A 17390-nucleotide genomic window follows, 5' to 3' on the forward strand; every position below is an offset into this window, starting at 1 on the left:
CCTGCAAGAGAATGCACATGGGGGTACAGGAGCCCACCAGCTGGATCGGGGCCTCCAGCCTAGCCCCTTACTTTACGCTACCAATAATCCAAACACGTACTAGAAAAAGTGCCTCCGTGGAACCTGCGTCATAAACATTTTCAAAGGCAGAGAGCCAAGGTCCGGAGAAGATATTTGCCCAGGTACTTCAATCCCCCTACAATGGGGACCACAAAAATGGAAGTCAGGTCAGCACCGTGGCCGGGGGGCCATTGCCACTGCGCAGTGGGATGCAAACCTCACGTTGTGCGTTGGGTGGAGGCAAGCAGGGAAAGCTGTAGAGAGGTGCCCTGGCTTCCACGAGCCTTCAGGTCAGCTCCGATCGAACACGGTGCCTCCAGCCAGACCCTGGCAACACCAGCCCACAGGGATTTCCCTGTGGGGTTTGTGAACCACTGGTACTGCCTGGCTGCTCCCAGCTGGGCAGTAGGACCAGGAGGTCTGGAGCCTCTGAAAAAGGGCAGGAAAGCCCAGTGGGGTGACCTCTGAGAACAGATGAGCTCTGCAAACCCTGCTCCAGCAGAACGGGGCTGTGGCAGAAAAGAGTTAGTTAGCAGCAGGGTTTGCTGGGAACGGAATTTCTTCCTGACAAAGTAAAAAGAAGCAGCACACAAGTCTATGCAGGCAAACGCAGAGCTCTCCCCACACCCCCACCCCAGACCCAGACTCCTTTATTTCCTTATGATACAGTTAATTGCAATCCAGTCTCGTGTTGCTGGACACATGAGTCCAATCCCTGCCACTCTGGGCTTTAAGGGTTAGGTTGATGAAGCATGGCCTCACAGCACAGCTGCTGTGCATCAGAGCTGGAATCGGGCAGCCATTCCTCTCCGCCCACTCCTGCCCTCCAGTTCTAAAGGAGACCATTTTCATCAGAAGAAAACAACACGCTGGGTTTCACATCACGTCCCTGACAGCAGGAAGCTAAGCAGGAAAGGATGTGGCAACATTGATTGGATTTCATACACCAGGATGAATTAGAAGAGGAGCCTCCACCCACGTACAGGGAGGGTTAAAGAGAAGCTCAGACAGCTCCAGCGAGGTGATTAACTATAAAAATACTCTAATGCAAGAACTTGTTAACAGTGAGCAGTTCCCCAAATGTATAATCATTTTCTAAGCAAAAAAAAAGTCTGGAACAGAACAAGGACTGGTAAATGCATACCCTGGGTCATCACCACAGTTAGTTACATTAGTTACAAGGATAATGGACTGGAGTCAGTAATGCATCTGCTATTGAATTAGCTGATCCAGGCCTCTCTACTTTACACCTTTCATTACTAGCATACATGTACACATCCATTGGTCACAGCCTGATACTTATTTACAGGAGCTCTGTCTGCAACCTGCAGCATTAACACATCAGAGAAGCACAGTACCAGGTGTCAAGTCCTCAGACAAGGGAGGCAGCAGCAGTAACAAGGAAGCACCAACCCACTCAGGTTCCCATGGACCTCAAAAAAGGAACAGAAAGGGAAGTAATAGACAAAGTAGGCCACACATGCCTGGAGCAAGTATCTATAAAGGAAAAACAAAGAAGTGACATACCTATGTGACATACATGTACCTATTACTAGTCTCCATCCTTGGAGCTATTCAAAAGACATCTGGACATGGCTCTGGGCAAGTGGCTCTGCTTGAGCAGGGGTGTTGGACCAGATTACTTCAAGAGGTCCCTTCCGACCACGGCCATTCTGTGATCTCTCTCTCCCTTCTGAGCAGGGCACTCTGGATAGCGCTTGGAAAGCAACAGGATCCTGTATGCTGTCAGGACAGCCCCCAATGCCCCTGATTTCTTGCAGGGACTACCATGAGCCTGCAGTCTTCTCCTGAGTACAAATGTAGGCTCACGGGTAAGGTCCTCCAGCAATTAAGGCCATCGAAAACAGGCTGGATAGGTCAAACTGGATCCAGGCAATGCTTCCTCATCACTTGACAATCAGCTCCATGTGCTGATCCAGCCCAGCCACAGTAGCTACAGCTTCTTCCAAACATGACCATCAAGGGATTTTTGGCGAAGTGCTTCAGGTAGTACTCAGGTGTCAGACAGCACTGGCCTAAGAGCTACAGGCTGAACCAACCCTGGCCTTTTGAAGGGCTGCACAGCTCCACCCTGAGAGACCGCCACTGTCCTCCCTTCTCCAAGCACTAAAACAGCAAGCAAAACTAAAGCATTCACTTGTAAAATAGCACAGAATTTTTGGCAACATTCATTCTCAGCACTGACACTCCACAGAAGTATGGCAGGAATGAGGTTCTTTATTACACAATTATCAATAGCAAGAGATTTACATACTGTAGCATTCATAGGTAGGCAGCAAATCATGGTAACATGGTACTCACTTGGAGTTTAATGACAGAATGTGAGACTGTACAACTGTGCTGAAGGTACAAGGGCAGCTTCAAAGGCTGGCAAATGAAAATTATACACTACATCAGGAAAAAATCAAAACCAAAAAAACAAAACCAAAAAGCAAGTGGCTCAACTAAGGCTTAGGAAAAATAAATAACACAAATGATCACATTGATGCCAGGGGAAAAAAAATAGTTCAAATAGTAGCAAATAAGAATTTCCTCAAAGGGGAAACAATAACGTGGGCATGACCAGAACAGATTAGAGAGAAGAGCTCTGAGCTAGTCATAACGGCAACTGGATGAGGCCACAGCAACATACTTTACTATATGGAGAAACATGCCCAGCACTTTTTTGTGGTATGTTGCATTAGTCTAACTTCATCCCTTCCCAACCAGCTCGCAGTCCAGCAGTTAGTTACAGCACTGTGTGTAAATACAGTTACTGAGAGTGTTCCACAGCTCCCTGTCCCTTGTAAGGGACTAGGCTTGCAAAGTGTAAACCACAAAAAACACATGAGAAAGAAGACAGGCGGGAGCTCCCACCATCCACACTGCATTGCTTGGTGCCCTGCTCACGTACTGGTCCCAGACAAAGACACTAGATGTGTGTTTCCATATGCATCAACCCTACCCTACGAAGGGCCACAGGGTAAACAAACCACACAGCACTTCTCACATTGACCTGGACTCAACAGGCAAATGGAAAACAAACAGGGAGATGCTCGAAGTGCCTTAAGCATTTGGACAATCCACAGAGAATTAATATGGCTTGTAGTTCCAGTAACTGGAGAAAACAGAGATCTGGAAAACAAGAAGATAAGCAGTTAAGTTCCTGGATCCCCTCAGCCATAGAAGAACGAACGCGTAACGAGTGTGTAAAGATTAAGCTTTACAGCATTATCCAGCACTGCACAGCAAAAGGGCAGACTTGTTACTGTTGTCACTAAAGATGCTCAGAGCACATTGATACTTGCTCAAGGTGACAGCCAGGTCAGCTGCAGAGCTGGAATTGAACTTTGTTCCCCTGGAATCTAGTTCACTGAACCTCTCCATGCCTCCTCTTCAGCACCCTGGCGTTTCCTAACATCCATCTCATGACTGAGAACACAAAAGCTTCTACCTGCTCCTTTCAGCCTTGTTCAGCAAACATCTGCCATGCTGCATTTATCCCAGATTACCGCCTGCTGGGCGCTGCCTGCCAGCTACAAGGCTCCGGAGCACTGACTCATTGCTTGTTTTCAGTTCACGTACCACTCACACAAATTAACATCACATCAGATTTTTAAACCTGAGATCCTCTCAAAATCCAGAGTTAAAAAACAAAGACCTTTCTCTAAGGGTGTTACCTTGTCCTTAAGTTGCTGGCAAAGCTGCAGTGAAACTGTGAAGAAGACGAGGGCATCGTTTAACCATGGGACAACACATTCCACTTTATGGACATGGCTGACTTCATACCGCTGGTTGCCAAACTCACTGGAGAGGAAAAAAAGCAGTTTCACACAAAACAGCACCAAAACAGAACTCAACCATCCTCCATTCTCACCCAAGGGATCAGAATGACTTCTACGATTAAAACAGCATCTGGCAAAGTTACAGAATGCGAACTCTCAGTTTATCTCTGACTGGATTCAGAATTACAAAAAAAATATAACAAGGTTCAAGTAGAAACACTGCCACTTTCCAGAGAGACATAACACAGGAAATGTAGATGGCAATACCAACAGCCTGATGTTCAGTTTGGCTGACAGCTCTGATCTCTTGCAAAACTCAAGGCACTCTATGAGCGACTGGAATCCTGAAAAGCCACACCTCCATGGTGGGATGGCTTGCACGACCAGAGTGCTGCCATGGATGGCCACAAATTCTTCAAAAGCGATAGGCCATGAAGAAGTGGTGGGGTAGCCTTTTATGGCAGGGAGCGTGTGGATTGTCTTGAGATCTCATTTGGATCTCATCCTCAGCATCCTGCTATCCCTTATACACAGCCTTGTAGTAATTGTACTTACAACATGGCTCCAGGGTTGTGTAGAATGGATCCTCCAGCAGGCTTGAAGTTCTAGAGGAGAAGAAAAGGGTCATTAGGACTTTAAAAGTTAGCAAATTAATCATTTAGAAGACCCTATTGTTTGCACTCACAGTAGCCTGACAAGAAACACCTGATACATATGCCTGAATATTCCATTCATATTGAATACAAGCCAGTTGATCCCATCTTGCTCCTTCAGAAAAAGCACATTCTACATAGTAGCTGAGTGCAATTAAGATCCAGATTTGAGAACAAGAAAAGTAAGTTTCCACTGACCAGAAGAAAAATAGGAAATTGATTTTAGGAAAAATATCTGTGTGGAAGGACTGCATCTCAGAAACCTTAAGGGTTTAAGTCTGTTTTTAGGGGACATTAAGTTGACTCAAATGCAACATGTGAAGCAGAAAAGTAACCATCAAAACTCTATTCAAAAAACCCCAGATGCTACTTCAATGTGAACTGGATTACTACAATTATACCCTTCCAAAAGCATGTAAAGTTATCAAACTATACTGTAAGATAAAACATTATTTGGCAAAAAAAAATAGTTTCTGACTTTCTTCAGAGTACTATTATTTTATTCAGAGTACTATTATTTTCTTCTTGGCTAAGTGGCCATGACCTGAACTACATTTAGAGCCAATGCTCTGACTGGAGCAGATCTAAACATAGACACAGCGTCAGTCAGTCACTTCTGCATTATCTTATGCTTATAATAGTGCACGAAATAACAGCGTGATCTCCTCATAGTGATGAGTAAGAAGGGGGTAAATAAACAAGGCTGAAGAGATAGCAAGCATCACCTTAGTTGTGCTGGGCTGCAGCACATGGAGTTGGTAGATGGTCAGGCACAGCTTATTGAGGTTAATGTAGAAATTCACAAGGATGTCTGGAGGCAGAGCAGGAGCGAACATTCTCTGGCAAGAAAGTAAGTTGGTTAACAGTGAACTGACCATTATTTCTAATGCTAGGCAATCACTAGCTTTTTATAAGCTATACTGCAATTATCCCACAGTGAGAGACATGTTAAGAAAGAAACAGATTGAGCAACACACATGCAGTGGTTGTTCCTCTTGCTGCACTTGATCAAGTTGAGTTGGCATGAGTGCTGGTGACAAAATAGGATGGAGCAGTATTCATATGGGGAAATCATCCCTGAACAACCTTCCAGGGAAGGGAACAGAACTTCTCTGAGAACCAGAGTCCTCATGCCAAAGTCATGTGCTCTCCCACAGGAAGATACAGAAACAGCCAAAACCATTGAGCTCAGGGCTTGCGCTTCCTTCACCTCTCTCTGCTTCAGGAGGGGTTTCAAAAATCCACTTTCATCAAGCTGTAGCACAACATCCTGACGCAGAGTATATGAGTCCTAGACTACCACGCACTTACTGTGAGACCACTGGAGGCAATTTCTGGTAGAGTCAGAGTGGCTGGAGTGGTAAGACGATTCCGTGCTCTTGAGAGCTGTAACATCACAGCATCCATAAGCTGTAAGATAACGTACAGTACACTGCTGAGTGACAACCCCTGGATAGCTCTTGATAGCAAGGCTGTAGGATTTTGCAACAACCACTACCCCTTCCACTCAGGATTTAGGGACTTGCGAATGGACTTGCTAGTACCACAAAGACTAGCAGACAGAAAAACATCACCTAGACACAGATAGGACCCTGGAAAAGGTGTCAACCTGTTGCCATGAGTTATAAGAGACCATGACAATCATTTCTGCAAAAATACCAACCAGTAACAAATATGAAACTTTGGCAGCAGAAGAAATCAAAGAGCAAGACTCACACAGTGAAACTGCACCAGCTATGCCTGTCAGAAGTTGCAGAAGAAGATGAAAAGTGCTAGTAGTAGCTCCCAACTGAGAGGCACTGAGACACTCATCTGTCAGTCCGTTATGCAGTCAAGGGAAGTCTGCTACTTGGCAGGAGCTAAGGTCCAGGATGCTGCAGAGATTGCCAAAATTGGTAAAAGGCACACACCACTTCCTACTTCTTTTCCAAATGGGTACCAACAATATGGTACAGCACAGCCTGAGCAAGATCAAGCAAGACTTCAGGGTCCTGAGGTCACAAGTGAAAGGGACAGGGGACCAGATCATCTCCTCTATCTTGCCAGTCAGAGACAGGGGCATGGGCAGAAGTCAATGCACCATGCAAGTTAACATCCAGCTACATGCTCATGAGCAACAGAGAGAAAAAGCACATCTCTCAGAGTAGCAAGGAACACCCTAGCCCAACCCTCCAGAAAGGTTCTGCCAAAAAGGTTAGACAGTTTAAGACCCAAATGAAATGTTTCTACACAAACACACGTGGTATAAGTAACAAACAGGAAGAACTGACAGCCACTGCCCAGCTGGAAAACTACAACCTGACTACTATCACAAAACTTGGTGGGATGAACCACATGATTGGAGCGTTCCAACTGATGGCTATAAACTGTTCAGAAGAGACAGACAAGGAAGGAAAGGTGAAAGAATTGTCCTGCATGCAAAAAAAGAGGATTGATTGCACAGAGCCATCTTTAAAGAACAACAACACACTTTTGGGTGAAAAATAAAGACAAAGGGAACTGTGGCTGGCATCTATTATAGTCCACACAATCAACGAGAGGATGTTGATGAAGAGTTCTTGCTTCAGTTCCAGGAAGCACCAAACATGCAAGACCTTGATCCTGCTGGGTAACTTCAACCATGAAGACACCTGCTGGAAAAGCAGCAAAACAAACCACAAGCCATCCAGGAAACTACTGGTGTGCACTGAGGTTAACTTCCTAGTACAGGTGGTAGAGAGCCCAACTAGAGGACAAGCGCTGTTGAACCTCTTGCACTCATGTCCAGTTAATTCCAAACATGAATAAAGGCTTGGAAATGAGTGGACTGACTGCAGCCCTCTGGAGAAGAACTTGGGACTATAGGTGGGTGAGAAACTGAGTATGAGCTGGCAATGCACACTTGCAACCCAGAAAGTCAATTGTATTCTTGACTGCATCAAAAGAAGTATAGCTAGCAGGACAAGGGAGGTGAATGCCTCTATTCCACTCTCATGAGACCCCACTTGGAATACCAAATCCAGATCTGGGGCTCCCAGCACAAGGACATGGACCTGTTGGGGAAGGTCCATAAGAGGGCCACAATGATGATCAGAGGGCTGGAGCATCCCTTCTATGAAGACAGGCTGAGAGAGCTGGGATGTTCAGCCTGGAGAAGAGAAGGCTCTGGGGGAGAACTTAGAGCAGCCTTCAAGTACCTAAAGGGGGCCTGTAGGAAAGATAGGGAGGGATTCTTCATCAGGAAGTGTAGTGATGGGACAAGGGGTAATGGTTTGAAGCAAAAGAAGAGAGATTTAGATCAGGTATTAGTAAGAAATTCCTCACTGTGAGGGTAGTGAGGCACTGGAACAGGTTGCCCAGAGAAGCTGTGGATGCCACGTCCCTGGCAGTGTTCAAGACCAGGTTGGATGGGGCTTTGGGCAACTTGATCTAGTGGGAGGTGTCCCTGCCTAGAGCAGAGGGGTTGGAACCAGATGGTCCTTAAGGTCTCTTCCAACCCAAAGCATCCTGTGATTCTACAATTCTATGACAAATGTAGTGTAACTGTTACCACAAACTGAAGAGAGAACATCATCTGAAGAGAGAACTCATTACAAGAAAAAGCAGAGAAGATGAGATGAATTACTGATGCCACAGAAGCATTGACAAATATATCGTGAGCTCTTCTGAAGAGCAGGTATTCAAGGAAAACAACCTATGCCCTAGTTCTCCCCACTACCACATCATAGATACAGCAACTACTGAATGGCCCCTGCCCCATCCATAACCACATATGAACTAGGGCACTACAGAACCAGCTCATCGTTGGTCCAATCCTGCCCGGAACACCACAGTTCAAATGCTCTATTCAGGAAGACTTATTTTTCCAGACATTGGAATCAACGTATGTCTGTTATAGAGCTCACGACTGCTAAGATAAAGGCATTAGAAATGATGTCTAATTACCCCCCCCCCCTTCACCCAAAATTAAAAAGGAGATTGGTAGTAAAAATTTGGCAGCCCTTGTGCATACAGAGATTTAAAAGATGTGGCTTTTTCATGTCTGATATCGTGGCGGGTTCTGAGTAAATCCCAGCTCTGGTCCAGAGAGCACAACCAAGCAGAGGGCTGGGCTTTACGCCACACAACAGCTGGCCTGTATCAGACAGCATCAACAAGTCATTGTTCAGCAACTCATTTTCATCAGTAAATTGTAAGCATGATATGTCATTTTTTCTTTGCCGATGACTGCATCATTTCTTCTCTCAAGAGCACTGAGTGACAGGGAAGAGCATGATCTACATAACTACACCATCCAGGAAAGATTAAGGGAGGTTCTCTCAAAACACCACTGCTGTACAACAGGGCACTCACTGCTCAGTTTACCATTCACTGTGATTTGCAACACTGTTACTGATGCTAGATTGATAATAGAATCATGTCAAATATGAAGTTTCATGGATACTCCTTGATGCACACATATACCAGGTACAACTGAGGAATCCATTTCCAGTCAAGACGGCAACATGCTTTAAGTGTCAAAAAACAAATGAAGGAAAGAAACATGTATGTTCCAACTCAACTAGAGAGTGCTTTCTCCTCACCTTGAGAACCTCTGAGCCTGTTTTGAAGTGGTAGTTTACATCTCTCTTCATAAGCAGGTAAATTGCTTGGTTAACATGGTTTCTAGCATCCTGTATCTGCAAAGGTACAAATGCAGCACCATTATAGAAGCACTGTCTATAATACATGCAAGAAAGCAGAGGGTACTCTATCTCATTGGCCCTAAGAAAATGGTGACTTTTTCTTTTCTAAGAAAATTTTTAAGAAAATGGTGACTTCTCAGACATTAAGGACATTTTTCTATGAGTACCAGATATTTGCCGACACAAATCTACCAGTGCTGTCCAGATCCATTACCAGGTTCTTCACCCAAGGACCGGAGATTCTAAACAGTTTGAAAGCTACAGCATGAATTGTCAGCAAAAATACTGCTGCTGCCCCAAAGGAACAGTGACATCAGGCATTCTCATCCTGTGAGAACTCCAATGATGACTATTCAGGTAGGAATTCTCACTGCTGATGGCATATGGTGGTCAGGTCTAGCAACACACACGATGATTTATTCCTTAGAGATAAAAACAAATGACAAATTGTATCAATAGAAGAAATGAGCAGCAAACACTGATCTCTCCCACAGTGTCTATGGCATCATGCCAGAGTCCTGTACTTGTTGGGGTTGAGTGTTGTCACCATCCTCAAGAAGCTGCCACTGCATTCCTTGTGTGGAACATGACCAGACTCAGGACACAGCTAGCCAAGTTTCTCTTAAGCAAGACTGCTTGCAGCCAAGAGACAACTACGAAAGCAAGCTTGATAGGTGCAGCCCAGCGCTTTCACACAAAGGCAAACCAGAGGAGGAGGAAATGGACTTGTATTCAGTTCCGTGAAGCAACAAAAGAAAGAAAAAAAAAAAAAGAGGTAAGGCACGTGGAGAAATAGATGGAAAGGCAAGTTTGTATGACAGGTGACCGCTGGGAGACGGTTAACACAGCTTGGGCTATTTGTAGTTCAATGCATCTACACTGCTCCTCAGCAACATGAGATCTGAGCTCAAATTTGCAGTGGCCTCCCTCGCACAGATCTAGTCACTGTTTCCTTCTCACCATGGGCTCACGGATACTAGAAGAGTCCTGCTGCTCTGGAGGTTACAGAAAGGAAAGATGATAAAACCCACTGACAGCTTGCACAGATTCTGCAGGTACCGGGGCTATAACATCTCTAAACACCATCACCTCCAGTCTTTACATCTTCCAGATGCTTTTGGAAAAACTATGCGGTTCCTGGCAGTGCTGGCAAACTTGCTCATGCTGCTATTATAAGGACATGTATTTCCCCTTGAATTTGCTGTCTTTTCTAATCAAGTTATTAAGAACTTCTGTGCCTGTACCTGTGTTCCTCAGAAGTGTGCCTATACTACAGTTTCTTACTTATGACTTTGACCTATTTTGCACAAAGAAAAAGAAGAAGCCAACTGGCACCATGCACTATGGAAAGATGCAATGAAGGATTCGAGATGGTCCTTTTCAATTCAGACAGGACAAGGATCTCCACAGTCACAGTAAATGCTTCTACACAGAGTCCTCTAGGTACTCACATTCCACATCTGAACAACGTTGCAACAATTTTTCCAAGTAAATAAAGGTGTTCTGCATAAAAGCTGGCAGAAGCCCATCAGCTGAGCACTGGTACACGACAGCCAAAATACCATATGGGCTGTGCAGTCTTAGCACAAAAGTTCCCTTGCCTTGTAAGGCACAAACCCACTTCATCTACACTTTGATTGTTTGCAATTCAAAGACAAGGCCCACCTCAATTTGCCATTAAGAATTCAAGCACACAATTTTCTAGATTTCTACAAAGTTACCCAGTAGAGTTTTCACTCCACTGCCAAAACAGCCATTGCAAACTGCATTCAAGGAACAAATGCACTGATCACCTAGAAAAATCCAGGCTACGGCAGAGGAAAATACACAGAATACACCTTTCTTCAATTTACTCAGCTATAACAAAGTAACTGTGGGAAACTGTCTTCAAGATCATCCACTAGATCAGGTCCTGGAAACAGATCTCTCAGCAGAATGGGGAAGAGATTCAGTATTCAACATCCATCGACTCCTTAAGGAAGAAATTCAGCTATGCTACAAGAGCACAATGCCGTGAGATCTGTTCTCATCATAAAGAAACGCTTCTGTAAGACAACGAAAGCAAGCTACTGAACTAGCTCCAAGCCACTGAAGTTGCTCTTTGTCCTGCTAGCCTGGAGTTTACAACTAGTCACGTACGACACACACACCCTTGGCACTCCTTTTAAAAGATCACGACTGCGATGTCGACAGCCTTCAGCTTGCTGGTTTTCAGGAACAAGCAGAACCCACTTCTCTCTCCTAGCACTATAACTCAATTTAAATGCACGTTTCCTCCCTCAGCTTTTACCACTGGAACTAGGTAACGCAGGACTTCACGCAGCCTTCACTGAAAGCGAGGAGGGCACACATTCTGCAAAGGGCTAGACATCTGAAGTTAACAGTACCTGCTGCAGTTTCCACTGCTTGTCTTCCCGAAACGCGAAGTGCAGAAGCTGATTACTTCTGGGCATTTTCAGATTAACGTCCTTGAAGAAAGAAAGAAAACATAAGAGCAAGCAATCCCCATAAGCCAAACACGGACGCTGCCAGTCCCACTCCGTTCTGCCTCCCACACCACTTTGACAAGCTGCTGAAAGAAGTTCTGGCACGACCAGAACCTCAGCCCTCTTCAAGGAAGATGTTAATACCAAGGATAAGCTGAAAGGCATTTAGTGTATCAAGAGGCAGGCAGGACGTACCATCTCAACTCGGAAGGTCCCCGATGAAGTTTGAAAGTACAACAATACAGGCAATAAAGGTGAGGAAACCCCAGAAAAGTCAATGTCACCACTCGCCATAGGAATTTTAGTATCAGTTGGTATTACTACCAACGCATACCCCTGACAGTTACACTTCTTTCTTGTGGACAAGCTAGTAAAATTTTTGCAAAACAAGCAAGTCCAAAGGTTTACATAGTTAAGACTACAGACTGCCTCATCTAGCAGCCCTTCCTCCTTGCTGAAGACGATACCACAGCAGAGCAGCACATGCAGGCAAAGTCAGATGTCAGCTCTGCAATGAAGTTTTTAACAGAATTCAACAGTTGGAATCCTAAATCTAGGCAGCATGACAGTGGCTCAGAGGTTGCTATCATATAAATAACTCAAAGGCATCTCATATCCACTGCCTAGTTCAACTGGCACCAAAGCTGTGGTAAAACTGCATTGGCACTGCAGTCGTACGTCAATACAATTGAGGAAGAGGGCTCAGGATGCTGGATCTTGACAAATTTCAACAGTTGTTGAAACATTAAGGATTTAAGGCCTGTTAAGGAAGACAAAGAATACTTGTTGATCACTTGCAAAATGTAAGGATGACTTATGGTACAAAGCAGGAAGCATGGAAGTACTCACAGCTTGACAAAGGGCATCTCCCTGCAGTGTCAACACACCTTTTACCTGGTCTGTGCTGAAATGAGAAGAAAGATCTGAGCAATGCAGGTCACAAGAAGCAATAGACACCTACAGAAACTGCCAGCAGTGCACTGTCCCTCCCCATCCCATGCAGCCAGTCAAGGTCATCTCCTGCCAGGGGTCAGCTGGAGGATGCAGGTGTACTCTACACACACTTCCAGATCCCCAGTCCAGTCCACCACGCCCTACCCGCCCTGCCTAAAACATTATGTTCTGTTCTGAACCAGGCTTATTTCATGTATTAAATACTAACAATTTGGTTGCTGTTACAAACAGCTCTAAAAGGCATAATCACAAGATAGTATATGGATTACTGACACTGCAGTGTCAATGAATCACATGGGAGCTGAAAGCTAACAAAAAAAAAAAATCCAAAAGTCCGGTAAGATGGCTCTTATCTACAGCAAACAGTGGGGGAAGACTGAAGCACCTGGGCCATCAAGAACTTAGTTTAGCCATACCTGACATTTCAATATATTAAACTCTTCAGATAAGCTCTTTAAGATCCACCTTGCAACAACAGTGAATAAGAACTGGACTCAGTTTTAATGCTTTAAGATTTGAAGAACACAACTTCCAAAAGCAATGCAGTAACAGTGCACCCTTCTTTAGTGCTCACCATGCTGTTTCTAAGAACTAAGGTGTGCTACTTTTCAGCAAGCTTGAAAGCTCCATCAGGGCACAGGTATTCAGACAGAGGACTATGCTGAAGATGAAAAACTGGACAGCTATTTCAGAAGGACTGCATTTCTATAGCGGCTTATGCACAGATCTCACTTCGTTCTGTGCCTAAGAGATTTACAATTGCTATCTTAGGGAGATAAGGCAAAGATCAAGATTTGTCCAAGGTCTGTCAGAAACTGAGTCAAGAGCAGAACTCAAGTCTTGTAACTCCAATTCCCAAAGCCCAGAATCCAACAAACACACCTTGGCAAGAATGGCTGACAACAGTGCACTGGTGCAACACATCAGCACGTGGTCAGGAGTCAATGTCTGTATTATAGAGTTCAGCAGGGAACTGCAGATGTCTGGCTATGGCAGCCCCTGGAACACAGCTACGACTTGTAGGGAACCTACCACAAGAGTTTGTTTTTCCTTAGGGCAAGCTCTCACACTGAAGGAAGCTCCTTCGCTCTGGTAGCCCCACAGGGACCTTTACTGCAGATGCTCAGGTGACCGCATCCCTTAGCAGCACCGGCAGATCCTGGGACAGACGCTGGCAGGGCGCAGGCCAGGCACGCAGCACCCACCCTCGGCGGCCCAGCAGAGCAGCCGTGACCCAGCAGTGCCAGCCACTCACCCCGCCGTGCTCAGCACGAAGCTTTCCTGCTTGGCCGCAGCTTCTGCACCGCTGGCGGGCAGGGCGAACCTGTGCGAGGCCTCCTGCTCAGGAGAGAAAGCAGAGCGGTCAGTGCCAGAGAGCCTACCAGGCCTGGCCCACCCACAGCACAGGGAGAAAGGCGAGGCAGGAGCAGAGGGGAGGTGCCGGTGGGGTCCTGGCACAGCACAGCCACTTCTGTGACTCCAGCACACTGCCCAGTGCAGACAGGAGCACAGAGACTTCGGCCAGTGCGGATGTGCCCAGGGGCTGCCCACGACCTCTCTCACATCAGCCCGTAAAGATCAGCCCTCCTGACTGGTTATACTGGCTGCTATCTTTTAACCACATTTCACCTTTAGAACTAAGAAATTCTTCAATACAGTTACTTTCTGTACAGATAATGCAGGTTATCATCACCTGCTATTAAGCCACATGCTGAGTCAGAACTACTGCACTCTTCCCTCATTTGGCAACCTCCCCTCGCCTCCACATTTTTGCCCCTGCTCTTCCATCACACGCTACCCCACCATAAGGGTGTTAACAGGCTGGGCCTATTGAAGACCAATCAAGCAGAAGAGCAGTGCTCCTGTGAGCATTCCCTCCTTTAACCAGCTCACTTTATGGCTGCCCACATACAGCTGAGAACAGCCCATACTCAGGCTGGCTGAAGTGCCACAGGCTGAGCTCAGCTGCGCGCTTCACGCCTCTGGAAGGGGCAGGAACTTGCAGAGAAGGTGGTGTACTGAGGGGAGGATGATTTCAGATGAGGAAGGCATGTGCTGCGAGTTGCTGAACAGGTAGAAGCTTGATAGTTAAGATTAACATACTCCTTTCCACCCTCACATGACAAATTTCTATGAAGATCCACATTCTCTGTTCCAGAAAATATTCACATTTAAGGCAAACACTTGTCACACATGCCTGGCTGCCTCCACATGGCTTTCCTAAGCAGTTCTCTCAGCAAAGAGTCAAAAACAGAGCAATCTGGGAGAAAACAGCTTCACTAGGAATCCTCAAAACCAGAGGACTGGCAAACACTGGACATGCCTGATGGCACTTTTTGTGTACTATCAACTCAGATTTTTTTTCGCCTCTAAGAGAAATCTACCACCACTCCTCACATTGATGAGCCAACAAACAAACCCACAGCACAAAAACAGATTAAGCATGTTACCCTCACCTTCAAAATATCCTGCAGCTGTTTCAGAACAGCATGGACCTCTTCTTGTAAAAGCCATTTAAACTCTTCTTCCTACGTTGTGGAAAGATAGCAGTGGAATCATCAGAAATGTTCACCAAGTACTGGAAATAAATCTCAGACATATGGAATTATTTAAGTTGTAAGCATACTGTTGTGTGTGATGTTTATATCACATGCTAGTAGAAGAAAAATGTCTCAGTTGTATTCAGAGGCCTTATTCCCCACTTTTCCACCCCAGCCAAGTGAGTTGTCCTCATTTTTGTTTTAACAAAACAGCATTTGTACTAGTCACTGCATTGATAACCACAGCATTAGGAGATAACAGACAGCACAGTGTGTGGGTTTCAGATGAAAGTTCAGATTCTGCTGCTTCACACCCTGAGGCCTTTTTTTAAGCTGCTGTGTTGGGCTGACACCACATCTCCTGCTCCTCCTCAACAGGATGCAGGGAGAAGACAAGACTAAAAGCTTGTGGATCGAGACAAAGACATGGAGATCTCTTATCAGTTACCATCAGAGACAACTACAGTATAGCTTGGGTGAAGTTAACTTATTGCCAAATAGACGTTGAGAAACAAAGACAAAAACTAAAACATCCCCACCCTAATCCTGTCTTGAAATACATTTTACCAAGCAACAGCAGCCTAAAAATAAAACAAGCTAAATTAAAAAGTGTCCAGGGGAGAAAAAGACTGAAGATTCCCATCATTTGGGCAAAATTCAGTAACAAACAAGTTTGTATCTGTTGATACAACACCTCAGGTGTTGGTCAGCTGTCTGCTACAGTAAAGCCTGGATAAAACAGATCCCCGGAACACAGCTGAGCATTTCTGCTAAAGCCCAAGAGCATTCAGAAAATCATTGGAAAAAGCAGGGAAAGAAGCAAGTAAGGTATAGGGAAGAAATTTATGCTTGCTACCTTGTAAGACATGGGAAATTTTCCATGTGGAAAGTACTAGAAGGGAATGAAGTGAGCACACTGCCCCCAGAAAGTCAGAAAGCTGTGGCCAACACAGAATTTTAAGCCAAGTTATCCAAGCCCCAGGCCTAAGGTTTCTCTGCTCCTGTTTACCACGAGAAACGCGAAATGACTGCTGATGGATTTACTTACATGTACTTACGCAAGAGTTGTATGAACCAGGATTAGAACAAGGCCCTCTGTGTTTGAACACACGCCCACCCAGGAGGTGCACACAGCGGCACCAGGTAGGATTCTGTCCGTCCCCCCAGGGCACACCACAAACCGCCTTCATTTCAGAAAATCCTTATTTTCTGCGCTTTCACGTTTTGAACCCCGTGACTCCCCACCTACCCCGGGTGATCCCCAGGCTCCCCCCCCCCCCGGCAGCCCCGCCGTGCCCGCCAGCTCCGAGGCCTCGCCCCCCCGGCGGGCAGGCCGAGGCTGGCGGTTATTTACCCGTAAACACGGCGGCCTCCGCCACCGGGTCCCTCGGCCCCGCGGCCACCGCCGCCCCCCTCGCGGCCCCCGGGGACCCCTCTGCCCGGCCGGCCCCGTCCCGGCGCCTCCGAGGGGCGGCTGCGGGGGGCTCGCACCCACCCGGCCGCAGCCGCACGCGGCGCCCCGGCCCGGGCGCAGGCAGGGCCCGGCTGCGAGCCGCGGGGGGGGCCCCGCCGGTCACGAGCGGCCCCGGCAGCGCCGAGCCCCGGCCGCCTCCCGGGCCGCCTTGGAGCCCCCGGCGCCGCCCGCACTCACCAGCACTGCGCGCTCCGCCGCGCTCGCCATGGCCACCGCCATCCTGCCGCCCGCCCGCCCCTCCTCGCCCCGCCCCTCCTCGCCCCGCCCCCTGGCGGCTGCCGGCGCCGCGCTCAGCCCGGCCCCCGCCCCGCCCCGCCCCGCCCCGCCCGGCTCCCCCAGCGCTCGCCTCAGGCTGCCCCACGGCCCTCAGCGCCGGCACAGCGGCTCGAGGAACCAGCCCAAAGAACCGCAAACGAAAAAAAAAAAAAACTTAATTTTAGCAGTACCTGAAGCACAGCACAGTCAGCAGCAAGCAGTACGAGCCCGTTACCTTGAGCCACGGCCTAGATCAGCACAAAGCAACGTTCCTGCACCTGCAAAAGCCTCGGCTCGGGGAGCTTGGCTTCAGCAGCATGGAAAGCCTGACTCGGTGCTGAGGCCGTGAGGCAATGCTCAAACAGCCCCGGCTGCTAGAAGGAAGAATGCTCCCAACACGGCAAGATCCCTCTGCTCAGACACCACAAGTCATAGGTGTAGTTGCGGCAAAGCCCACGAACCAACAGACCTCAGCTGTTTGTTAAAACGGAGCCTTCACCATCCTCCTCGGGAGGATGT

General features: G+C 47.0%; 1 protein-coding gene across 2 annotated transcripts; it reads right to left on the bottom strand.

Moving 5' to 3' along the window:
- Nucleotides 1-2540: 2540 nt before the first annotated feature.
- Nucleotides 2541-16851, bottom strand: ROGDI (rogdi atypical leucine zipper). 2 transcript variants are annotated; one of them, XM_032197845.1, is made up of 11 exons: nt 16794-16851; nt 15059-15130; nt 13858-13940; nt 12498-12552; nt 11550-11630; nt 9061-9156; nt 5810-5908; nt 5224-5337; nt 4401-4450; nt 3741-3867; nt 2541-3195 (listed from the first exon to the last, which is right to left on the bottom strand). In XM_032197845.1, the coding sequence occupies exons 1-11, from the start codon at nt 16833-16835 to the stop codon at nt 3154-3156; spliced, it is 861 nt and encodes a 286-aa protein (XP_032053736.1). In that variant the 5' UTR covers nt 16836-16851; the 3' UTR covers nt 2541-3153. The 2 variants fall into 2 exon arrangements, with proteins under 2 accessions (XP_032053736.1, XP_032053738.1); XM_032197847.1 differs by lacking the exon at nt 5810-5908.
- Between the last annotated feature and the right edge of the window lie 539 nt (nt 16852-17390).

Source organism: Aythya fuligula, chromosome 15 (assembly GCF_009819795.1).
Source record: "Aythya fuligula isolate bAytFul2 chromosome 15, bAytFul2.pri, whole genome shotgun sequence".
Lineage (NCBI taxonomy): Eukaryota > Metazoa > Chordata > Aves > Anseriformes > Anatidae > Aythya > Aythya fuligula.